The 23,333-nt window shown below is 54.4% G+C and overlaps 1 protein-coding gene across 3 annotated transcripts in view; it reads left to right on the top strand.

The window, feature by feature from the left end:
- The window catches only part of TNFSF14 (TNF superfamily member 14), a 31,397-nt gene extending 8,322 nt beyond the window's left edge, over positions 1 to 23,075 (top strand). Inside the window, exons 4-6 of one of the 3 annotated variants that reach the window (XR_012896650.2) lie at positions 391 to 1,908; positions 20,598 to 20,752; positions 22,077 to 23,075. Coding sequence is in view for 1 of the 3 variants with exons in the window: in XM_025185489.3 (XP_025041274.2) it covers positions 391 to 809 (419 nt within the window). In the remaining 2 variants the exon portion in view is untranslated. Of the gene's footprint in view, positions 1 to 390; positions 2,570 to 20,597; positions 20,753 to 22,076 lie in introns of those variants that run through there. The other 2 variants (XR_012896651.2, XM_025185489.3) reach the window with 2 other exon arrangements.
- Positions 23,076 to 23,333: the final 258 nt, after the last annotated feature.

Below are 23,333 nucleotides of genomic sequence, written 5' to 3'. Positions count from 1 at the left end.
AGTGGGGGGGGGGGTCAGGACTCTTGTGTTCTACCCCCAGCTCTGGAAGGGCAGTAGGACCCAGTGCTTAGAGTGGGGGGTGGGGGTCAGGACTCTTGTGTTCTATCCCCAGCTCTGGAAGGGCAGTAGGGCCCAGTGCTTAGATCTGCGGGGGGTGGGGTAGGGTGGGGTGGGGGTCAGGACTCCTGGGTTCTATCCCCCCCCCCCGGAAGGGCAGTGGGGCCCAGTGGTTAGTGCTGTGGGGGTCAGGACTCCTGGGTTCTATCCCCCCCCGGAAGGGCAGTGGGGCCCAGTGGTTAGTGCTGTGGGGGTCAGGACTCCTGGGTCCTATCCCCAGCTCCGCCTCCTTCGGGGCACAGGCCTGACGTGTGTGGCCGTGGTCTTCTCCAGGTGCGGCCTTCACCACCACTACGAACAGCTCTCTGCAGTGGGAGCCTAGCAAGGACCTGGCTTTCCTGCACGACGTGGAGTACCAGGCCGGCGCCCTCGTCTGCGTCAAGCCCGGCTACTATTACATCTACTCCAAGCTGCAGCTAAGGGTGCAGAGCTGCTCCCAGCAGGGCCAGAACTCCTTCCTCATCCACAGCATCTACAAGAAGACCCCCAGGTACCCCGAGGAGATGAAGCTGATGGAGAACCTCGTCTCTTACTGCGACCGGAAGGACGCCGGGTTCTGGCAGGACGGCAGCTTCCTGGGCGGCCTTTTCCACCTGGAGGAGAAGGATCGGGTGTACGTCAACGCCTCGCAGAGACAGGTGGTGCAGGTCAAAGACGGGACGAGGTCTTATTTCGGCATCTTCATGATCTGAGCTCCGGCCCGGAGCCGCGCCCAGTGGCCTTTGGACTGAGGGTTTTCACCTGCCACTGACGTCGGTTTCCTACACGGACCGTGACTCTGACCCGGTACGACCGCGCCTGGCCCGTCTCCCACCTGGATCTAGCTCCTCGGCGGAGGAAGGTCACCGGCAGGGGCGGGACGTAGAGCTTGGAAGGAGGGGCTTTCAGGCAAGGGGGTGTCCTCGCTCTGCGGCTGAGTCGCCGTGTGACCTCAGGGCCGATCTCTTCTCGCTGGGTGACCTGCTTTCCCCATCTGGGCATGAAATTAGCCACCTCACAAGGAGGCCCCGAGGCAAGCGCTGCCTGGAGTGCTCCGGACAGAAGATGAGCTGGTGGGCAGCAGGGTCTGGGGGGGCTGAACCGCACGTCCGGACGCCTGGGTTCACTCCCCAGCTCTGCCGCCCACTGGCTGCAACACCCTGAGCACGGCCGCTCTGTCTCCCCTTCCCTCCAGGTCTAGGTCCCTCCCCTTTAGCCAGGCCAAGGGGATTTCCAAATCGCCTTGAAAGCCAAGACGAGCTTTAAAGGTGGCGAGGCAAAGACACTGACCGGCACCGGGGCCTTGCGTGTCACCTGCAGGTCGCCAACGCTCAGCCACAGCCCGCCAGAGAGACTCTGCAGAGCCAGACTTTCCGTCAGCTGGCCGGGCGCGGGTGGGCGGGAGATGTGCTGAACCGGCTGGCAGCCCCGCTTAGCAACTGATCCTGCTTGACGGGGTCACATCCTACTCATGGGGATCCTGATCCTGATTGCTCCCTTTGAGGGTCTGGCCCAGGGAGAGCTGCCAAGAGCCACCCCCTCAGCTGGAGCCTACCCCTGCTGAGGATCGAGCCCGCGCTACGTAGCCCTGCGTCTCCACCCTTGGCGAGGACGGGCCCGGGGCAGCGCGAATCCGGGGGGACGTCACCGACGGACAGACGGGGGGAGAAGTCTGCGTAACGGGACCCTGATTCCCAGCTGGGAGAAGTTCGCGTCGATCCATCAGGGTCCATGAAGTTGATCTCCACCCCGGCGAGCAGGCCCCGCATGAATCCCCCAGTCCCTGCGCTGCTCTGTGTGCCGGGAATGTATGTAAGTGTGTGCGCCTATTTATTTTACAATGACTATTCCCTGATATTCAGGGAGCCGCTGTTTCGAATGGTTATTTATCCATTACCCCAGGGCCACTGGGCATGTGCGGGGGCGGGAGGAGGCAGAATTTGGGGTTTGGTTTTTTTATGTTTCGATGGATAATAGTGATTGAAATTGGCACCGTTATGGGTCACTTCTGCCCCTCCTCTTCTGACCAGTCTGGATTTTCTTGGCTGGGGGAGGCATTCGGGGGGGAGGGGGGACAGATAATTATTTAATGAAGGCAGAGGTGGGGAAGCCAGCCCTTCCGGCTTTGTAACCTGTTCAAACACCGATTGTTAAACATGGTGTGTCAAAGTGTACAAAGTAAATGGCCATAAACCCAACCCCAGCGCGTTCTCCCGCAGCGTTTTTTCTTACTTTGCCTATCTGTACATTTCTGTTACTGCCCCGTGTCAGTCTGTGGGCGTGTCGGGTGAAATTGACATTGACTGACCCCACTAGAATTCTAACCCTGTAAGCCTAGTCCACGGGAGGCTAGGACAGTGGTTCTCAAATGTTGTGGCCCGTGGCCCAGCCCACTCAACGCAGGCCTTTCCGCGGACCACCAGCCAACCACCCATGCTGACAAAAGGGGTGCAGGAGGGACTGGAGGTGCAAAGTCAGGGTGCGGGAGGGGATCTGGCCAGGAGGTCGGGCGCAGGAGCAGGCTGGGGGAGCGGGGTCTCGGCGGGAGGGGTGTTTGTGACGAGGAGGGGGGCGCTGACCTGGCTCTCAGCGAGCCCCCCACCGCTCCCAGGCACTGCCCTCTGCTGCTCCCATTGGCTGCGATTCCAGCCAATGGGAGCAGCGAGGAAACCAGACAAGCAGTTCTCTGCACTGCCATTCCTACAGCCGCCAGGAAAAGGGGCAGCTCCCCCTGGAAGCGGGATCTGGCCCATGGGACTTGGCACTTTCCTTGCGGGGTGGGGGGAGGTCTGGAGCACCAGTGTAGGCTCCCTGCTGGGAGAAGGGGAGCCCCAGACCCATGATCATACAGTGCAGCCCCATTCCCTTCCTGGGCTCTGAGCACTCTGAGGAGGAGCCAGCACTGACAGATGGGAGGGGATGGAGAGAGGGCTGAGAGATGAGCGGTGGGATTCTGGGCTAATAGGCTGCAATGCCTGGGTCTGGGGGGAAGCCCGGTCTTAATACGCGCCAGGGCTGAGAGCGGGGGCCGGTGGGTTGCAGTGAGAGCGAACGTTGGATACAAACTTGGTGTCTGCATCCGCGTCTGCAAAATGAGCCATGGGCATAAAGCAGACACCCGCAAATGTGCCAAGATCCTCCCCTCCCTCCCGGCGCTGGAAGGCTGTGAACAGCTGATGCGCCGTGTTCCAGTCGTGGACAGGAGGGGGTACAGAGTGCACATCGGGTGCTCCGAAAGTGCTGGGCGGGAGGGGGAGGAGCAGGAAGTGGGGGGCTCCAGTGCCCCGGTGCGGGAGAGGCGCGTGGGGGAGAGGGCAGGTGTAAATCAGCTGGAGTAAATCAACGTTGCGCCATTGACTGCGCCCATTTCCACCATGAGCCGGAGTCAGATCGGACACTGGGTCCCTGAGGATAACCTGCCCTTTCACTGACCCCAGTCTGAGGTGACATCTCTGAAGTCGACGGTTACTGACCCACATCGACGGTTACTGACCCACATCGACGGTTACTGACCCACACCAGCAAAACCGAGGTGCCCCTGGGATTCGTGGGAGAACAGAATTTGCCCTGCGGCACAGATGGCTCTTTCCCCCGGCTCTGCAGAGCGGCCCCCTCTGGGGTGGGGCCCACGGCAGCATCCAGCAATGCTCCAGGGCAGGAAAGTCCAAGTGAGGGGGGCGCTTCGAACGAGGCCGAGTGGAAATACCTGGGGTGGCTTTCGGCCAGGGAGCGGAGAGTCGGCGCCCCCACAACCGCACCGTAGGAAGTTTTACTGAGCACAAGTGGTCGGGGGCTGGGATTTACACCTCCTCCAAAACGCCGCTTCTCTTGCCACCACGCCGGGGCCCTGGGTTCTGTGCTGAGTCAGGGGAAACCACCCACCCCAGGTCTCTGCGGTGGGCTCCATCCGAGCATGCATAAGACAGAAGCCTGCTTAGTTCACGAGAACCTCAGCTCTCTGGGGACCACTCTAAAGCGTCTCAGCCAGGACCAGGCCTCTGGGCAAATGAGGGAAGGCTGAAGGAATTGGGTTTGTTTAGTTGAGAAAAGAGAAGACTGAGGGGGGACATGAGAGCTGTTTTCAGGTATCTAAAAAGGTGTCATAAGGAAACAGAAAACTTGTTCAATTTGGCCTCTGGGGATAGAACAAGAAGCAATGGGCTTAATCTGCAGCAAGGGAGGTTTAGGTTGGACATTAGGAAACCGTTCCTAACTGTCAGGGGGGTTAAACACTGGAATAAATTGCCCAGGGAGGTTGTGGAATCCCCATCTCTGGAGATATTTAAGAGCAGGTTAGATAAATGTCTATCAGGGATGGTGTAGACGGAGCTTGGTCCTGCCATGAGGGTGGGGGACTGGACTCGATAACCCCTCGAGGTCCCTTCCAGTCCTAGGATTCTATGATTCTATGATTCAAACAGCTGAACTGGTGCAGAGCGAAAAAACGTAACGGTCCTTAGAGAGTAACAAAAAATGTGGCTGGTGTCATGAGCTTTCATGGGCACAGCCCACTTCTTCCGACGACTGGAGTTAAGGAGTCCAGGTTCCAAATAAATAGCAGGGAAAGAGAGTGGTGAGGTAGGGGGAGAGAAAGAAAGAAAAAGATGGGGAAAAAGAAGGAAAAAATTGTCAATTAGAGCAGTGTTTCTCAACTAGTGGTACGAGTACCTTTAGGGGTATTTGAGAGAAGTCGGGGGGGGGGGGGGAAGCTGCATTTGTGTTGTAAGTTTCACAGAGCTTTATTATTTTTGTACTTTTGACACCCAAAAATGCCATCGCCCGCCCAGCTATGATTAAGTTGTTTAAACAAATGCGTTACAATGGTAGAAAAAAATGGTGTGTCTGAAACTGTAGGTGCTGGGGGGTACTTATCATTTTTTAAAGGGTTTTTTTTTATAAAACAAAGGTTGAGAAATACGGAATTAGAGCATCCATGCTAAATGAAACTGATAGAGCGGATGCAAAGCTCTTAAGTACCCGGTGCTTGGCTTTCTATGTCAGTAGGATGTGGAAGGTAGCGGGCCATCCACCCAAGGTCTTTGTTTAGACCAGTGGTTCCCAGATTTTTCGGCATCACACCCCCCCTTTTTGATTTTTGAGAAACCCTCCCCCTCCCCCAAAAAACAGCAGCAAAACTTGTTGAGCAAAAAAAAAAAAGTGCTCTGCCCTTTTAAAGTGGCTATTTTGAAATCTGCCCCAGCCAGCCTGAGCTGCATGTGGTCCAGCAGCCAAGCAGACAGACGGACTGGGCTGGACTCTTTCTTGACGGGGGGGAATTGATGGGGAGGGTCCTGGGTCGCCTCATGCCCCTCTGCAATAAGACAGCAACTTTGAGGTCTATAATGAGTGCTGGGGCAAGTTAAAATGTCCCCCAACAGGTTTTTTTCGACTGAAGACATCGGTTGTGCCCATGAAAGCTCATGATCCCAGCTATGTGTTTTGTCCGTCTCAGGTGCTGCAAGACTCTTCCTTGTTTTTTATGTTTTTCCAGTTACAGGCTCCCCCGGCTCCTCCTCTGTGTTGCCTTTTCGGATAGCTGATTTGCATCCATCCATCCGTTTTCCCAGAGACTGTCCCACCTGGCCAGTATCCCTGGCAGTGGGACATCACTTGCATTTGATGGATCCCATTAGTGGACGGGCAGTTGTATGAGCCGCTGATGTGGTGGTTTATGGGGCCGGGTCTTGTGTTAATGTCGCTGGTGTAGCGGTGTGGGCAGAGGGTTGATTGCAGGGCGGGGGTGTTTCCTGGGTGAGTGTGATGGGGGGGTGCTGCGTGGTTGCTGGACTCAATTTGTCTGAGGTTGGGGGGCTGTCTGTAGGCGTGGATTGGCCTGTACCCCAAGGCCGGTGAGAGTGAGGGGTCCTTTTCCAGGATCGCTTGTGGGTGGCTGCTAATGCGCAGGAGGGGCTTGAAGGGGGGGGGCGTCCTGTTGTTTTCTTTGTCGGGCCTGTGTTGAAGAAGCTGATGTCTGGGTAGCAGCGAGATATTCCCTGTCTGCACCGCTGCAGTCTCAGGGCAAAAGGATGCAACCTTATGTCTAAGGGAAAGACAGTGAGTCGGGCTGCCTGGGTTTTTCTCGGAGGTTAAAACATGTGATCATGGGGGCAGGGCTCCTGGCTTCTAGCCCCAGCTCTGGAAGAGGAGTGGGGACTAGTGGTTAGAGGAAGGGGGCTAGATTCCCGGGTGAGACTGAATAAATCCCTGGATGTCAGGACTTCTGGGTTTTCTATCTGGCTCCAGGTGGGATAGCGCAAGGAGGGACTTGGGAACGCTCCTTCAGCAGGGAAGCAGCGTGGCCTAGTGGGTAGAATGCGGCCCCGGGCGAACGTGATTCTGTTCCTCAGTGAGCCACTGGGCAGATGTGGGCACGTCGTGGCGCTGCTTCGTGCCTCAGTTTCCCCACTTGTACACTGACACAGGGCACAGTGCTCGGAGAGCCACTAGTGAGGTTGAGGGCTGAGCTGCCCACCGAGCTGAGGGCTGAGCGGGGGCAGCGGGGGCGCCGTTCTCGCTCACACACGAGCGGAAGGATTTCCTGACTGCTGCAAGCCGGGGCCAGCTACAGCTCGGCCGGGGAGGGCAAGGTCTGTACCAGCGCCTGCAGCCAGAGCTTGGGGCTGTAGAAACGGGGCCCAGGGACCCAGCGTGGGGAGAGCAAAGCCCAGGGGAGAATGGCACGAAGCCACGTCCTGGCGCCCCACACTCTGCTGGCCAGCTGCCCCGGGGGACCAGGGTGGCCCGTCCTTAAAGGGCCAGGAGGCAAGAGCCTGATCACTCACCCCCTGGAGGCTGAGCCGCTGGGGGGCTGACGAGGAGCCCACACGGGATGGAAGGGTTCGATGTTGGTTTGACGTTTTGTTTTCGGGAACACTGGGAATGCCCATGCTGGGGGGGAGGGGAGGCCGAGCCACGCGGACCTTTGGCAGAGACAAAAAACATGGGGAGGGGAAACTGAGGCAGGGAGGCACTGCAGCACTGTGCTCAGCCAACAGAGGGTGCTCCCAGGTAGTGGTGCCCTGTGTCAGCACTAGGCAAGAAGTCTGGGCAAGAGGTGGCAGGGCTAACGAGTCGGGACATGCTGATTCTGATCCTGGGTCTCGCGGATACAGCGGGCACTCTGGGAGCCAAGACTCCTCGGTTCTGTGCCAAGCTCTGGAAGGGCAGCGGGGGCTAGTGGCTAGAGCCAGGGTTCTACTCCTGGCCACTAACTCACTGTGGGTACGTCTACACTACAGCACTAATGCGAACTAAGTTAGTTCGAATTAGTTAATTCGAACTAAGCTAATTCGAACTAGTGCATCTAGAGCTAAAAACTAGTTCGAATTAGCGTTTTGCTAATTCGAACTAGCATGTCCACATTGAGTGGTCCCTGAATCGAGGTTAAGGATGGCCGGAAGCAGTGCCGGCAGGGCATCAGATTAGAACTTAGAGCGTGGAGCTGCTGTCTCAGGCTAGCTGAGGGCTGTGCTTAAAGGGACCCGAACCCCATCCCAGACAGACAGTTCTCAGGGGTTCCCCGCTTGCAAAGCTGTCCTGGCTTGGAGTGCCCTGAGTGCCCACACTGGGCACATCACAGCACTCGGCCATCAGCCCGGCTGCACTTACCGCAGGCTGCCATCCAGGGGGGTCAGCCGGGGGGCTGCAGGAGAGCTTCCACCCTGAGGAGCCCGCAGAGCCACCCCAGTCCTCCCCATCGGGGGCTCGTACCCCATTCCTCCCTCTCCTCCTTCCACTTACCCCTCCCTAGCCCCCCTTCCTGATGTACAAAATAAAGGACACGTGTGTTCAAAAATAGAAACTCTCTTTATTGAACAAAATTCGGGGAGACTGGGAAAAGGAGGTGGGAGAGGGGAAGAGAGAGGGTGGGAGAGGGGAGGGCAACTAAAATGATCAGGGGTTTGGAACAGGTCCCATATGAAGCGAGGCTAAAGAGACTGGGACTTTTCAGCTTAGAAAAGAGGAGATGGAGGGGGGATATGATAGAGGTCTATAAAAGCAGGAGTGGTGTGGAGAGGGTGCATAAAGAAAAGTTCTTCATTAGTTCCCATAATAGAAGGACTAGGGGACACCAAATAAAATGAATGGGTAGCAGGCTTCAAACTAATAACAGAAAGTTCTTCTTCACAAAGCAAAGAGTCAACCTGTGGAACTCCTTGCCACAGGAGGCTGTGAAGGCTAGAACTAGAACAGAGTTTAGAGAGAAGTGAGATAAATTTATGGAGGTTGGGTCCATGGAGTGGTATTAGCCAGGGGGTAGAAATGGTGTCCCTGGCCTCTGTTTGTGGAAGGCTGGAGAGGGATGGCACGAGACAAATGGCTTGGTCATTGTCTTTGGTCCATCCCCTCCAGGGTACCTAGTGTTGGCCGCTGTCGGCAGACGGGCTACTGGGCTAGATGGACCTTTGGTCTGACCCAGTATGGCCATTCTAAGCTCAGGGCTCAGGGTCGGGGGTCTTAGTGGCCACCTTGATTTTCATGCAAACCTGCTCCTGGGTGGCCAGGCTGGCAGCTCTCCCGCCCTCGATGGCCACTTTCCTGTGCCTAGTGCGGAGGTCGTGGATGAGGTCCACGATCTTCACACTAGACCAGGCGGGTGCCCGCCTCTTGCAGCCCGGGCAGGCTCCTGGGAGCCGCCAGCCTGGTCCCGGGAAGAGGGGGAGGGCTGGGTGGCAGCAGGTGGCTGGTTCGTGCCGTGCCAGGTGCAGGGTCTGCTGGCTGGGTGCTGGCAGGCTTGCACCTGGCATGGGCACCGTAGCCAGCCCGTGCCCCTTTAAGGGGTCCGGGTCCGGGAGGGGGGCAGAAGAGTTTCCCTGGTGGTGCCCAGAGTGACCACCAGGGCAAGCTGGGGAGGGCTAGCCTCCCACTAGTTCGAATTAAGTGGCTACACAGCCCTTAATTCGAACTAGTTAATTCGAACTAGGCGTTAGTCCTTGTGGAATGAGGTTTACCCAGTTCGAATTAAGCACGCCGCGAGTTCGAGTTAAGTTCAAACTAGCGGTTCGCGTGTGTAGCACCTATCAAAGTTAACATCTGTTAGTTCGAATGAACTTTGTAGTGTAGACAGACCCTGTGTGAACAGGTGAGATTACTTCCCCTTGACTGCAGCGCCGTTTCCCCACGTGGAGCCCAAAGAGCCTAATATGGGAGGTGAAAGATCCTAGAGACGTGCAAAGGAGCACAGCAAAACTGCAGCCCTCTGAGGACTTTGCCTCTGTGAGAGCCTGCGGCTTGCTTTCAGCGCACTGGAGAATCTCCCCTTGTGGGTAGGTGTATGGAGACTATGACACATAGCTGTGTGCAGTTTTATTTACCTCCCAGAAGAGGGCGGTGGACTCAGACATGCTCCCTCTCCCTCTCTCAGACACACACACACACAAACTCTCGTCCCTGCCCCCCCCCCGCCCAGGAGATCAGATCTGAGCACTGCCTGGCCCACGCCAACACATTTATTATCGAAAAATAAAGACAAGAAAGGAAACGATGAAGAGGACTTTAATTTCCAGCTGCAATTTTTCACTCTGGAAATGTTTGTGGGCTTGAGGAGGTTTTTTGGGGGGGTTGGTAGGTTGGTTTTGTTGCAGCCAAAACACTGGAGCAAACCTGACCCAAATTCGCCAGATGGGTCGGCGTCTCCCATTTGCATTTTTCACCCACACACGTGTCAGCTGAAACACGTCGCTCAGCGGGTGGACTGAGGCTGGTCCCTCACAAGCCTCGTGAACTGGATCAGCACATCACAGACTCATAGAGTTGGGAAAGACTTCCGGGTGCCTCACGGGGAGGCCGTGTGCTCCGCCGGCGGGCGCGTCCCAGTGCCGGCGTCCCGTTCCCAGCTGTGCCAGTGCCCTTGGGCAAACTGCTGTGCCTCAGTTTCCCCAGCTGACAACCAGGTGCATGATGGTATTCTCTACTTGGACCACGGTTTAATCACTGAGCTTAAGGGCAGAAGAGATTCTCCAATCACCGAATCCCAGACGAGTCCAAGAATTTCACCTCCTGGCCCTGTTTTGAGCCCGATATCTTGCATTTGACTCAAGGCGGAGTAGCCAAGCTTTGGCTCCGGACCCCCATGCTGGGAGGGGCTCACTGCTCAAACTCCTGGCTTGGCCAAAGCCATGCCCTCATTCCACCCCTTTCCTCAAGGCCGTGTCACCTCCCTGCTCCTCCTCCCCTTAGCGTGCCTGCTCCTCCCTCCTTCCCCCCAGAGCCCCCTCCATGCTGGAATGGCTGCCAGAGGAAGAGAGATTAAAAAGCCTGGGACTTTTCAGGGTAGAAAAGAGGCAACTAAGGGGGGATAGGCTAGAGAGCTATAAAATCACAGGTGTGGAGGAAGTGAAGAGGAAAAGTGGTTTACTTATTCCCACAATATAAATACTAGGGGTCCCCCAATGAAATGAATCAGGTTTAAAACAAACAAAAGGAACTTTATCTTCACGCGGCGCACAGTTAACCTGTGGAACTCCTCGCCAGAGGATGTGGTGAAGATCAAGACTTTAACAGACTTCCAAAAAGAGCTAGATACATTCATGGAGGTTGGGTCCAGCGATACTTATTAACCAGGATGGGCAGGGATGGCGGTCCTACCTCTGTTTGTCAGAGGCTGGAAATAAGGGATGGGAGGGATCTTCACTTCCTCTGGGACACCCGGCATTGGCTGCTGTCGGCAGACAGGATATTGGGCTGCATGGATCTTTGGTCTGACCCAGTCTGGCCGTTCTTATGAATCAGCTGATGGTGGCAAGCAGGAGGCAAGGGGTGGGGTGGGGGGGCAGGAGGAGCTGATTGGCAGGGCTGCTGGCAGGTGGGAGGCCCTGGGGGCAGGAGGGACAGGGGTTGATGGGGGCTACTGATTTATTATGGTGGCTTTCTTGAGCTCCGTTTGGCCACCGCTGGGCTAAAGCATCTCTCAAGGACGCCTCGTGGTCGTGCTGCCCGCGGGGCTCTTGGTCCAAAGGGGACCGGGACCGGTAAGGTCCCTAGGTAGAGATGACTCCTCCGACCTAGATTCTCCAGGAAGCCAGGTTCGATGCCCCTGCTTCCGGCTCTGCGCGGCGCAGGTCTGCCGTTGTCTGCAGCCTGGAAGGGGAAGCCCCCGTCGGCAGAGGATTCGGCAAACGGAGGCACCTCCGGCCTGGAACCAAGTCAACCCAAGGTGGGGGTGGAGGCGGTGGCTCTCCCCTCCCCCACCCCGCACTGACTCCCAGTGCCCCGGTAGCAGGCGGGTGCTGCCCTGGGAAGTGAAACTGCCCTGAAAGTCGAGGCGGCCCGGCTGTGGGTGTGATAAGCATCGGTGCAGCGAGCAAAGCAGGGCTGGGTTACGCAGCGCTGCGAACCCGCAGGGCCGGGGGAGGGGGGGCCGACGGGCGGGATATTTATAACAATGAAAAGGCAGAATTCGGCGCCCGCAAGTGGGAAGAGAGAAAGAATCAGAGCAGGCCGGGCTCTTGCTGGGCCCGAGCGCGAGCTTCACGCCCACCTGGAGGATGGTCTCGGATCACGGTTCTGGGCGCTCTCCCCAGCCTGGGGCAGGAAGGGGAGCGTGGCCTAGTGGTTAGAGTTGGGCAGGGCTGGGCGTCCGGAGGCCTGGGTGCTATTCGTGGCTCTGAGGAAAGGGTGGGCTTTGGGGTTGGAAGAGGGAAGACTGGCGATGAGTGTTAACTAGTCGGAGGGGTTGTTCCGGCTCTGAGAGGGAGTAGGGTGTAGTGGTTAGAGCAGGGAGGGGGTGGACACTGGAGGCAGGGCACCTGGGTTCTTAAGCCACTGTGTGACCTTGGGCTTCTTGGTTCTGTGCCTTGATTTCCCCATCCGAGAGCTGGTCTGGCCGGTTTTACTGCTGCCAGTGAAAGGATGGAAGGTGCTAGGGGGTTCCCTGCGATCTGTCTAGCTGGGAGCCGGCCAGGCCCTCCCAAGGACTCCTGGGAGTGGCTGGGGAGGGCCCGCCAGCAGGTCAGGGAAGAAGTGAGGAGGGGGAGGTTGGATCTCCCAAGAGGGGACAGTAGAGGGGGTCTGGCAAAGGTGCTGTCCTGCGTCACGAGCCCAGCCTTAGAAAAGGCGATGCCGGGGCAGCCCTCGACCAAACGGCAAGGAGCATTTTTGGTGCTCCCCCCTCCCCCGCATTTATTAAACTTTTGAATGTCTGATTGGCCTGGGCAGCCCCTTTCACGCCCTTGATGTACCAGCCACAGGCGGGATTTATCCTGGCCACATGTCTGCACACGAGAAGCTACAAGCAGCAACACCTGCCCCCCGAAGATGGGCCGCCACGTTACAATAAGTAGAGCCAGGGGCTGTAGGCACTGACTTGCCCTCTGGCTGGGGGGGGTACTCGAAGAGCCCCCCCTCCCGTCTGCCCCTGGCCTCACCTCCATTCTACCTCTCCCCCATTTCCTCCCCGCCTCCTCCCCTAAGTGCACCCCATCCTCCCTCCTGGAGCGTCCTGAATGCCACCAATCAGCTGTTCATAGCATTCCAGAAGCACGGGGGGGGGGGGGGGGATCAGTGGAGCCATCAGAGGGCAAGAGATGTGGGTCCGAACGTGGGGAGGGGAGAAGAACTTGGCTGCCAGTGAGTGCTCAGCGCTCATTCATTTTGCCCCATGGGTGCTCCAGGCCACCTCATCAGTGCCTTTGCTAGGGATTTCAACACACACTCAGCTGTGGACTCACCAACTTCCACAAAGCCAGGGCATTTGCTAAGGAAAGCAGCCACCCAGCTTGAGTTCCAGCTTTGTCTCCACCCAGACACCACACAGCGACTGCTAGTGGCTGGACCAGGGACTGCAGGCAATTGCATCAGGAAGCAATTCAGCCGATTCAGCTGCACCTCACATCTCGCTGCAACCTCGGCTCCCTGTGGCTGCTCCGACCTACTTTAGACACCGGAGGGTTTCATAGTAGAACCACGGGCTGTGGAGAATTCTGTGAATCCCTTATCTTGTCCGCGCCCACAATGGTGGTGGGGCCCCGCTCTGCTCACTCCTCACAGCTGCTTGTGAAGCTCTCGGCCTGCTGCCGAAGCTAGAAGGGGAAGATGGATCTTCGAGATAAGGAGCAAGCGAGAGAACCCACGTCCTAGCCACTCAGGTCATTAAAAAGCCATCAGGGTTTTACACACGAGTCAGGTGCGGAACACAAGTGACAGGCCTGTGTTCACACCTGGTCGTGCTACATTTCCCCCCGAGCCTCCTCTGCTGGTCCTGTCTCACATCGGGCTGCTGCATTGCCGTGTGATGTTCTACTGCCCCTAGGTCCCACCCCAGAGGTGGCTGCATTTCAGTCCCGGGGCAGGGCTGGCATGTGGCTGCCAAACAGCGACCGCACCCCCCCAGAAGCAGACACATTTCGGTGGCATATCAACCGACTCCCAGCCAGAACTACCCATTAGGCAGCACTCCCTCCTAGAGCCAGGGCTAGAGCCCAGGAGTCCTGGCCCACAGACTCCCCCAGACCCCTCATGCACATTTTAGCCACTAGACGCCTCTCTCCTAGAGCTGGGGACAGAACACACAAGCCTCACTCCCCCCGCCCCACCCACACTTCTCTGACCACCAGCTCCACTCTGCTCCCCCACGTCCATATTCCCTGCCGTGCTGCAGGGGACCCTGGATTCCCCGTTCCTGGTGCAGCGCGGGGGCTGCTGCGGTTGAGGGGAAAGCAGGTTCCTCCCCCACCTTCCCCTTTAAATCAGTTTCCAGGCCCGGCCTCCCCAGCTAGGAAATCCCTGGCAGGGAAATTGACAAGGGGCCTTTTGGAGCCACAGCCACCGGGGAGGAGGGGGCCGTGGCCGATGCTATCGGGCGGCTGTGCTTGGAAACGGTGCGCAGGGGCCGCTCTTATCTGGGCTGGGGCGTGGGTGGGGGCAGGGAGCCGGGTTTCCGAGCACAATGCGCTAAACAGGAAGTTTACTTTCTTCGGAGGCAAAGCAGCGCGGTGGGGGCCCGAGCAATTGGGCGGCCCGGCGCGCCGAGCTCCCTGACGGGTGGAATCTTCCTTCCGCTGCTGGGGAGGGGGAGGGGGGCGTCCCTGGGGCCACGTGCATGGCAGGGGCCCAAAGATTTATGGGCATTAGAGCCTACATTGCAGTGAGGAGCTGGTGTGTGCATGAGTGTGTGTGTGTGCGCGCGCGCGTGTGCGTGCATGTGTGTGTGTGCGTGTGCGTGCATGTGTGTGTGCATGTGTGCGTGTGCGTGTGTGTGCGCGTGCGCATGCGTGTGCGTGTGCGCGTGTGCATGCATGCGTGTGTGTGTACATGCGCGCGCGTGTGTGTGCGCGTGCGCGTGTGTGTACGTGCGTGTGTGCGTGTGTTTGTGTGCGTGTGTTTGTGCGTGTGTGTGTGTGTGCGCGTGCGTGGGCGTGCGTGTGCGTGCATGTGTGTGTGCGTGTGTGCGTGTGCGTGCATGCGTGCATGTGTGTGTGCGTGCATGTGTGTGTGCGTGTGTGCGTGTGCGTGTGCGTGTGTGCGTGCGTGCGTGTGTACATGCGCGCGTGTGTGTGTGCGTGCGTGTGTGTGTACATGCGCGTGTGCGTGTGCGCGTGTGCGCGTGTGCGTGTGTGTGTGCACATGCACGCACGGCCTGGGAGAGGTGTGTGAATCACGGCCCCCCTACTGGAAAGGAGCCAGAAGGGCTCACCTGTGTGTCATAGGGCCAATACCGCTAAGCGCCTCCCCTTTAGCCTGCGTGGCAGGGGCTGGCTGAGGCACAAAGAGGGGCAGGGCTGGGTTCGGGTTCAGCTGCCGCTGGGAAGTTCTGAGCCGGCTCCGCCAGTAGTTTAGTGACCAACAGACCCCTCTCCCTGCAAGGGAATTCCCTGAGTGCTGCAGCAACGTGTCCATCTGCACCCTCTGGCAAGGCTGCACTTCCAGCTCTGTTTGTCCGTCCATCCACCGGCCTGCCTGCCTGCGTCTCTGTCTCCCCTCTGTCTGTCTCTCCCGTCCATCTACCGAGCCGTCCATTTGTCTGTTCAGCCACGGCGCTGTTCACCCGCCTCTCCATTTCCAGGTGCTTCTCGCCTTCACATCTGGGCTCTCTAAGCTGCCTGAGGAGAGGGGGTTTTTCCGAGGTACAGACGGGACGCAGGCCCCACAAAACCAAGAGCAAGACACTATGGCTGTGTCTACACTGGGCCACTTATTCCGGAAATGCGGCTGCTTTTCCAGAATAACTTGCCAGCTGTCTACACTGGCCCCTTGAATTTCCGGAAATTCTGAAATTTCTGGAATTTCTACTGTAAGAAATCAGCTGCTTTTCCGGAAATACTATGCTGCTCCCATTCGGGCAAAAGTCCTTTTTCCGGAAAACTGTTCCGGAAAAGGGCCAGCGTAGACAGCCCAGTAGTCTTTTCCGCAAAAAAGCCCCGATCGCGAAAATGACGATCGCGAAAAGTGCTTTTCCGGAAAAGCATCCTGCCGACGTAGACGCTCTTTTTCCGGAAATACTTATAACGGAAAACTGTTCCGTTTTAAGCATTTCCGGAAATTCATGCCAGTGTAGACGTAGCCTATAGGTATGTCTACATTACAGAGGTTTTTTCGGAAAAACTTCTATGATGTCCACACTGCAGTTGCGTTCTTCCAAAAGAAAATCGAAAGAACGGGGGGAGTATTCTGCCATTGGTACTCCTCATTCTATGCGGAAGAAGCCTTTTTCAGAAAGAGCTCTTTCGGAAAAAGGCATGTGTGGCAGGGGAAGAGGGAGTTCTTTCAAAGGAAGAGGGAAGAGGAAAAAGCAGAGGTACCCTGGCGGCCACTCCATCCATAGTAATCACAGCCTAGTAATCACAGATGGCTTTTCGATGTGTGGACACTCTCTTTCGGCAGAAGTTTTTTAGTAAGATCTCTTCCAGAAAAGCTTCTTCCAAAAGAAGCCTGCAGTCTAGACATAGCCTATCATTTCCCTTTTTGCCTCGCTCATGTCATACCCTCCAGAGAAGCTTGTAATGGGCTATGAGCCTGCAGTACCTCATTCAGCCACCAGCGAGCACTGTGTTTGGAGCTGGGTGGAAACAAGGGAGACAAAGCTGGAACTCAAGTTGGGTGGCTGCTTTTGTGAGTTCTGCTCAGATCTGGGTATTCCCATGCCCTGGGAGACCTCACCAGAGTTACTCCTCCCCACAGGCACCCAACTCTTTTCAAAGCTGGGGACGACCCTGGAGAGTTAAATGTGCAGAAGGGGGGGCAGGGTGTCTTTCATAGGCACCGTGGCCCCTGGAGCTCAAACACCCATGTGGGGAAAAGTGGCACCAGCCACATCTGTTGGGTGGGACCACCGACCAGCTGTTTGGGGGCTGGCGGGAGGCGCTCAGGGGAGGGCCGAAAGCAGAGAGCTGGGAGCACCTCAGGAAAGGGAGTGGAGCAGGGTCCGGAAGTGGCGGTGTTTGGGCGGGGCCTCGGGGGAGGGGCAGAGTGGAGGCGGGGCCTCCAGGCAAAACGGGGGTGGTGTCTTTACTAGGGACTCCGTGACAATCAACCCAGCCTCCTTCGCCACAGGAATCCCGAGGGCTAAGTGACATAAGGGATCTCCATATGGTTCCAGCCTCCTTCCTGATGTTTCTGCCCCCTTGGGTGGGGCTGAGTGGCTGAAAGGGAGGGGTCAGGACCATGGCTCGTCTCTGCTTCTCATAGGAGGGTATAGCGGGGGAAGGGAGGCAGCCAGTGTCACAGCCCAAGTGCCCAAGTGCCAGCCAGGACCTAAGACTCCAGAGGGGCCAATAATGTCTCCTGTTTGTGTCCCTCTGCTCCTTGTCAGCTCTCTGGCGGTAAGGACTGTCTCTTGAGTCCTGAGGTCCCAAGCCACGACTGGGGTGCTGAGGTGCTACCGTAATACACCTAATTAATAACGTACAGCGCCTGGCACAGTGAGATGCAGGACTATGCAGGGAGTGCCCAAGCACTACCATAATGCATCTAATAAATAACACTCAGTGCCCAGCCCAATGGGATCCTGGTCCATGATGGGAGTGCATGGATGCTACCGTAATACACCTGTGAGGCCGCACCCCCCATATTTTAGGGGCCTGTGTTTTAATATGAAGCTGCATAACTCAGATATGCGCTATGCAAAATGTGGCATGTAACCTGGCATTGAACTGTATGTAATCTGCTGAATGAGTATAGTCCGTTGCCAAGCCTGTATCGTTTCCGTGTGTGAAGCCTGTATCGTTTCCGGGGTGCTCTTCCAGGAAGGACTGCTTGGCGGAGATGGAGTTCACCTTTCCAGGAGCGGGAAGGCCTTGTTTGGACACAGACTGGCTAACCTTGTGAGGAGGGCTTTAAACTAGGTTTGTCGGGGGCAGGTGAGCAAAGCCCACAGGTAAGTGCTGAATGTGCGGGACTGGGAGATGGGTTGGAAATGGGAGGGACTACGGCCTATAATGGCAAGGAGAAAGGAGGGTCAGGGCACAACAGGGAGGCAAGATCAAATCAGTATCTTAGATGCCTATATACAAATGCGAGAAGTATGGGTAATAAGCAGGAAGAACTGGAATTGCTAACCAATAAATACAACTATGATATCATTGGTATTACAGAAACCTGGTGGGATGGGACGCATGATTGGAATGTTGGTATGGAAGGGTACGGCTTGCTCAGGAAGGACAGACAGGGAAAAAAGGGAGGAGGGGTTGCCTTGTATATTAAAAATGTGCACACTTGGACTGAAGTGGAGATGAACGTAGGAGATAGCTGTGTAGAGAGTCTCTGGGTTAAGCTAAAAGGGGTAAAAATCGAGGGTGATATCATGCTAGGAGTCTACTACAGGCCACCTAGCCAGGTGGAAGAGGTGGATGAGGCCTTTTTTAAACAATTAACAAAACTATCCAAAGCCCAAGATTTGGTGGTGATGGGGGACTTCAACTATCCAGACATATGTTGGGAAACTAACACAGCGAGGCACAGGCTATCCAATAAGTTTCTGGACTGCATTGGAGACAACTTTCTGTTTCAGAAGGTTGAAAAAGCTACCAGAGGAGAAGTTGTTCTGGATTTGGTTTTAACAAATAGGGAGGAACTAGTTGAGAACTTGAAAGTGGAAGACAGTATGGGGGACAGTGATCACGAAATAATAGAGTTCATGATCTTAAGGAAAGGTAGAAGGGAGACCAGCACAATTGAGGTAATGGATTTCTGGAAGGCAGATTTTGATAAGCTCAGAGAACTTGTAGGTAAGGTCCCATGGGAAGCAAGACTGAAGGGAAAAACAACTGAGGAGAGTTGGAAGTATTTCAAAGGGATGTTGTTAAGGGCCCAAAAGCAAACAATTCCGCTGTGTAGGAAAGATAGAAAATATGGCAAAAGACCAGCTTGGCTTAACAAGGAGATCTTGCATGATCTCAAAATAAAAAAGGAGTCATATAAAAAATGGAAACTAGGACAACTAACAAAGGATGAATATAAGCAAGCAACACGGGAATGCAGGGGCAAGATTAGAAAGGCAAAGGCACAAAATGAGATCAAACTAGCTACAGGCATAAAGGGAAACAAGAAGACCTTTTATAAATACATTAAAAGCAAGAGGAAGACCAAGGACAGGGTAGGCCCACTGCTTAGTGAGGAGGGAGAAGCAGTAACAGGGAACTTGGAAATGGCGGAGATGCTCAATGACTTCTTTGTTTCGGTCTTCACCGAGAAGTCTGGAGGTGTGCCTAACGTAGTGAATACAAGCAGAGAGAGGGTAAGTTTAGAAGATAGGATACACAAAGAGCAAGTTAAAAATCACTTAGGAAAGTTAGATGTCAGCAAGTCACCAGGTCCTGATGAAATGCATCCCAGGATACTCAAGGAGCTGATAGAGGAGGTATCTGAGCCTTTAGCTATGATCTTTGAAAAATCATGGAAGACAGGGGAGATTCCAGAAGACTGGAAAAGGGCAAATATTGTGCCCATCTATAAAAAGGGGAATAAGAACAACCCAGGAAACTACAGACCGGTCAGTTTAACGTCTGTCCCAGGGAAGATAATGGAGCAGGTAATTAAGGAAATCATATGCAAATACTTGGAAGGTAATAAAGTGATAGGGAATAGCCAGCATGGGTTTGTGAAGAACAAGTCATGCCAAACTAATCTGATAGCTTTCTTTGATAAGATAACGAGCCTTGTGGATAAGGGAGAAGCGGTGGATGTCATATACCTAGACTTTAGTAAGGCATTTGATACGGTCTCGCATGATATTCTTATTGATAAACTAGGCAAATATAACTTAGATAGGGCCACAATAAGGTGGGTGCATAATTGGCTGGATAACCGTAGTCAGAGAGTTGTTGTTAACGGTGCTAAATCCTGCTGGAAAGGGATAACAAGTGGAGTTCCGCAAGGGTCTGTTTTGGGACCTGTACTGTTCAATATCTTCATCAATGATGTAGATTTTGGGATAGAGAGTACGCTTATTAAGTTTGCAGATGATACCAAACTGGGTGGGGTTGCAACTTCTTTGGAGGATAGGGACATAATTCAAAATGACCTTAGCAAGTTAGAGAAATGGTCAGAGGTAAACAGGATGAGGTTTAATAAAGAGAAATGCAAAGTGCTCCACTTAGGAAGGAACAATCAGTTCCATACATACAAGATGGGAAGCGACTGTCTAGGAAGGAGCATGGCGGAAAGGGATCTAGGGGTCATAGTGGACCACAAGTTGAATATGAGTCAACAGTGTGATGCTGTTGCAAAAAAAGCAAATATGATTCTAGGTTGTATCAACAGGCGTGTTGTAAGCAAAACTCGTGAAGTCATTCTGCCGCTCTACTCTGCACTAGTTAGGCCTCAGCTGGAGTACTGTGTCCAATTCTGGGCGCCACATTTCAAGAAAGATGTGGAGAAATTGGAAAGGGTACAGAGAAGAGCGACAAGAATGATTAAAGGTTTAGAGAACATGACCTATGAAGCCAGGCTTCATGAACTGGGCTTGTTTAGTTTGGAAAAAAGAAGATTAAGGGGGGACATGATAGCGGTTTTCAAATATCTAAAAGGATGTCACAAGGAGGAAGGCGAAAATTTGTTCCTCTTGGTTTCTGAGGACAGGACAAGGAGTAATGGGCTTAAAGTGCAGCAGGGGAGGTTTAGATTGGACATTAGGAAAAAATTCCTAACTGTCAGGGTGGTCAAATATTGGAATAAATTGCCAAGGGAGGTGGTGGAATCTCCCTCTCTGGAGATATTTAAGAACAGGTTAGATAGACATCTGTCAGGGATGGTGTAGACGGAGCTTGATCCTGCCTTGAGGGTGGGGGGCTGGACTCAATGACCTCTCGAGGTCCCTTCCAGTCCTATTATTCTATGATTCTATGATTCTAAGTTAGGAATATGAAGCGTAAATCCGTTTATTAACCTAGGTCTTATTGGAAAAACCCTTAGTGGTACGTAAGGAACTTAATGGCCCAGTGCTCACGACAATGATCTGTAAATAGTTTTGTTTTCCCGGTAACCCTAAACTGTGTTTGGTCCAGTCAAGACGTGTGGCCAGGTCACCTGATGCTGGAACCCATTTTGAATGTGGTATTTTTCCATAGGGTGGGAGAGGGTTGAAGCTGACCACAAAGGATTCCTGCCTTGGACGAAATCTATGTATAGGCAAGGAACCAAACAATTGGGGAGTTGGCACCCTCTGCTTACCACCAAGATGACTCCTAGCTTGTGAGAAAAGACCATAAAAACAACTGTTAGGGTAAGGAATTGCATGTAACAAGTTTCTTAGAGCATGAAGCTTTGCTGGTGTGTTTTATTTTGTTTTAGCTTAGTCACTTACTTTGATCTGTCTGTCAGCACTTGCAACCACTTAACTCCTGCTTTTTATACTTAGCAAAGTCACTTTTATTATCAAACCCAGTGTGAATGGTTGTTACCTGGGGAAGAACAGCAGCTGTGCATTTCTCTCACTGATAAAGGCAGCGAAATTGATAAACTTTTCTGTGTAAAAGTTTTACCCAGAGTAGGATGGATTTATCTGGGGTTCTGAGCCCATTGGGGCTGTGTCAAGCTCTCAGGGTCTGTGTTGCTCTGCTAGGGCCTGTTACCCCAACTGTGTGCCTTCGAGAGGGGCGGTGGTGGGGAGGGAGAGCAGAACTTCTGGCTCAGCAGGACAGGGGGGTGGGGTGCCCCAGAAGACAGGTAGTCAGGCTCAGTGGTGTGATCAGCCCTTCAGGTGACAGTCTCAAGGGGATCTCTGTGACCCAGCCCATCACAACACCATAGAAATAACATACAGTGCCCAGTAGGAGTGGGTGGGTGCTACCGTAATATACCTATAAATAACATACAGTGCCCAGTCCAATGAAGTCCTGGGCTGTGATGGGAAAGTGGGGATGCTACCGTAATACACTTAATAAGTAATGTACAGAGCCCAGCACAATGAAGTCCCTGGGCTATGATGGGAGTGGGTGGGTGCTACCGTAATATACGTAATAAGTGATGTACAGTGCCCAGCACGATGGAGTCCTGGGCTATGATGGGAGTGGGTGGATGCTACCATAATACACCTAATAAATAATGAACAGCGCCCAGCACTATGGGGTGTTCTGGCCCATGACTGTGGCTCCTAGGCACTATGATGACTTGGGGACTCAGCTAATCCTCCCCAAGCCACCAAGAAGCAGCCCCCAGGCCGTTTGCAAGGGTGGTTTTAGCTCCCACTGAGCTCCCAGCATGGCTCAGCGCTCCCCACCACCTTAGGCCTCTGAAACTTTGTGCTGAAACCTGCAGGGCGGGCAATCGGTGCTTTGTCAGAATGAAAGTAGCACGCAGCCCCCTCCGGCTCGGAGTCAGGACCATGGAGCTATATATAGCTGTACAATTGTGCAAGTCGCGCCTGGGAAGTTGTGAGGTGCAGCTTCAAAGCCCACCTCCCCCTGCTCTTCCGACAGCTGCCTCTCCCGCGGCGAGGGCTGCACTTCAAAGCCCCATGGCGGCGTTCAGAAGTGGGAGGGTGCCGGCCGGGCTGCGCGCCGGAGCCTTATCTCACCGTGAGTCACAATCTCTTTCTTCTGGTTTAGGAAAAGGAAAACGCTTTGGTGTTTGACAATGGAAGGTTTCCTCGCTTGGCTGCAACGCCTGCGGGCTGCAAAGTCACGACTCTCCTCCCGGCCAGTAGGAGTCAGCGTAAAAGGAACCGTGCAGCAGCAGGTGCTCCGAGCAAAAAATGCTAATGCCAATGAAAACAAGGTGCAGGCCGAATCATCGACGAGCAGGGTCGGAAGAGAGGCATTGAGTCCAACCTCCTGCTCCAAGCAGGACCAACCCCAACTTAATCCTCTTAGCCAGGGCTTTGTCAAGCCGGGACTTCAAAACTTCTGGGGATGGAGATTCCACCCCCTCCCTAGGGAACCCATCCCAGCGCTTCCCCACCCTCCTAGGGAAATAGTTTTTCCTAATGTCCAACCTAGAACTCCCCCATTGCTCCTTGTTCTGTCACTGAATCGATGCCATACCTTTTAGGGGCAGTAGAGGGCACTGTAGGAAAAGAGGAACCAGTCAAAGAGGGAAGAGAGCTGGTGAAAATGTTTTCATCAAAAACTTTTTTCTTTTCTTTTCTTTTCTTTTCTTTTCTTTTCTTTTCTTGTCCACTTTTCACCCAGACATTTTTCTTTGACACGGTTGTTTTCCTTCTTATTGCACATTTCTCCCTAATTTTTAGGAAAAATTGTCCACCTTTTTGACACAAAAATAGGTTCTTCCCCCCTTCCCCATATATTGGTGGGACAAAATGTGATGGGTTTGGGCAGGCAATAGCCATTTACAGAGGGATCTGTTGCCCTCTGCTGAGATGCAGCCACCGTGGGACTGGAATGTGGGGCCTGTTTTAAACAGGGACCCATTGCCGGACTCCGAAATGCAGCCACTTCTGGAGTGAGGCACATGGGCTGTTTATATTGGGATCCTTCTCTTTAGGGGCCAAAGAGGTATAAAATAAGGGATAGTACAGAGAAAGCCAGTCCTGATGATGTGAGAACAAACAGGGAACGAATAAAATGGAAAGGCAGCACATGTGGAATGAATCATAGAAAATGCTTTTTTATCCAACGGAATTTTAATCTGTGGAACTCTCCGCCACTTGATGCCACTATGATACACTTGGCTCTGAGGTGCAGCCACCTCTGGGGTGAGGAGCAGCCGCTATTTGTACAGGAATTCCTCACCCAGCACGGGGTTGAAGCTACAGCCAGAGTGGGCTGCAGCATTGTTTATACAGGGATTCCTTCATATGGCCCTGAGATGCCGCTGCCTTGTAGATGGGATTAGTCCTGCCTTGG

Source organism: Pelodiscus sinensis, chromosome 31 (assembly GCF_052426305.1).
Source record: "Pelodiscus sinensis isolate ZL-2025 chromosome 31, ASM5242630v1, whole genome shotgun sequence".
In the NCBI taxonomy this organism is placed as follows: Eukaryota; Metazoa; Chordata; order Testudines; family Trionychidae; genus Pelodiscus; species Pelodiscus sinensis.
The sequence above is the reverse complement of the archived record's forward strand: the minus strand, read 5'-3'. Positions and strand labels throughout refer to the sequence as shown.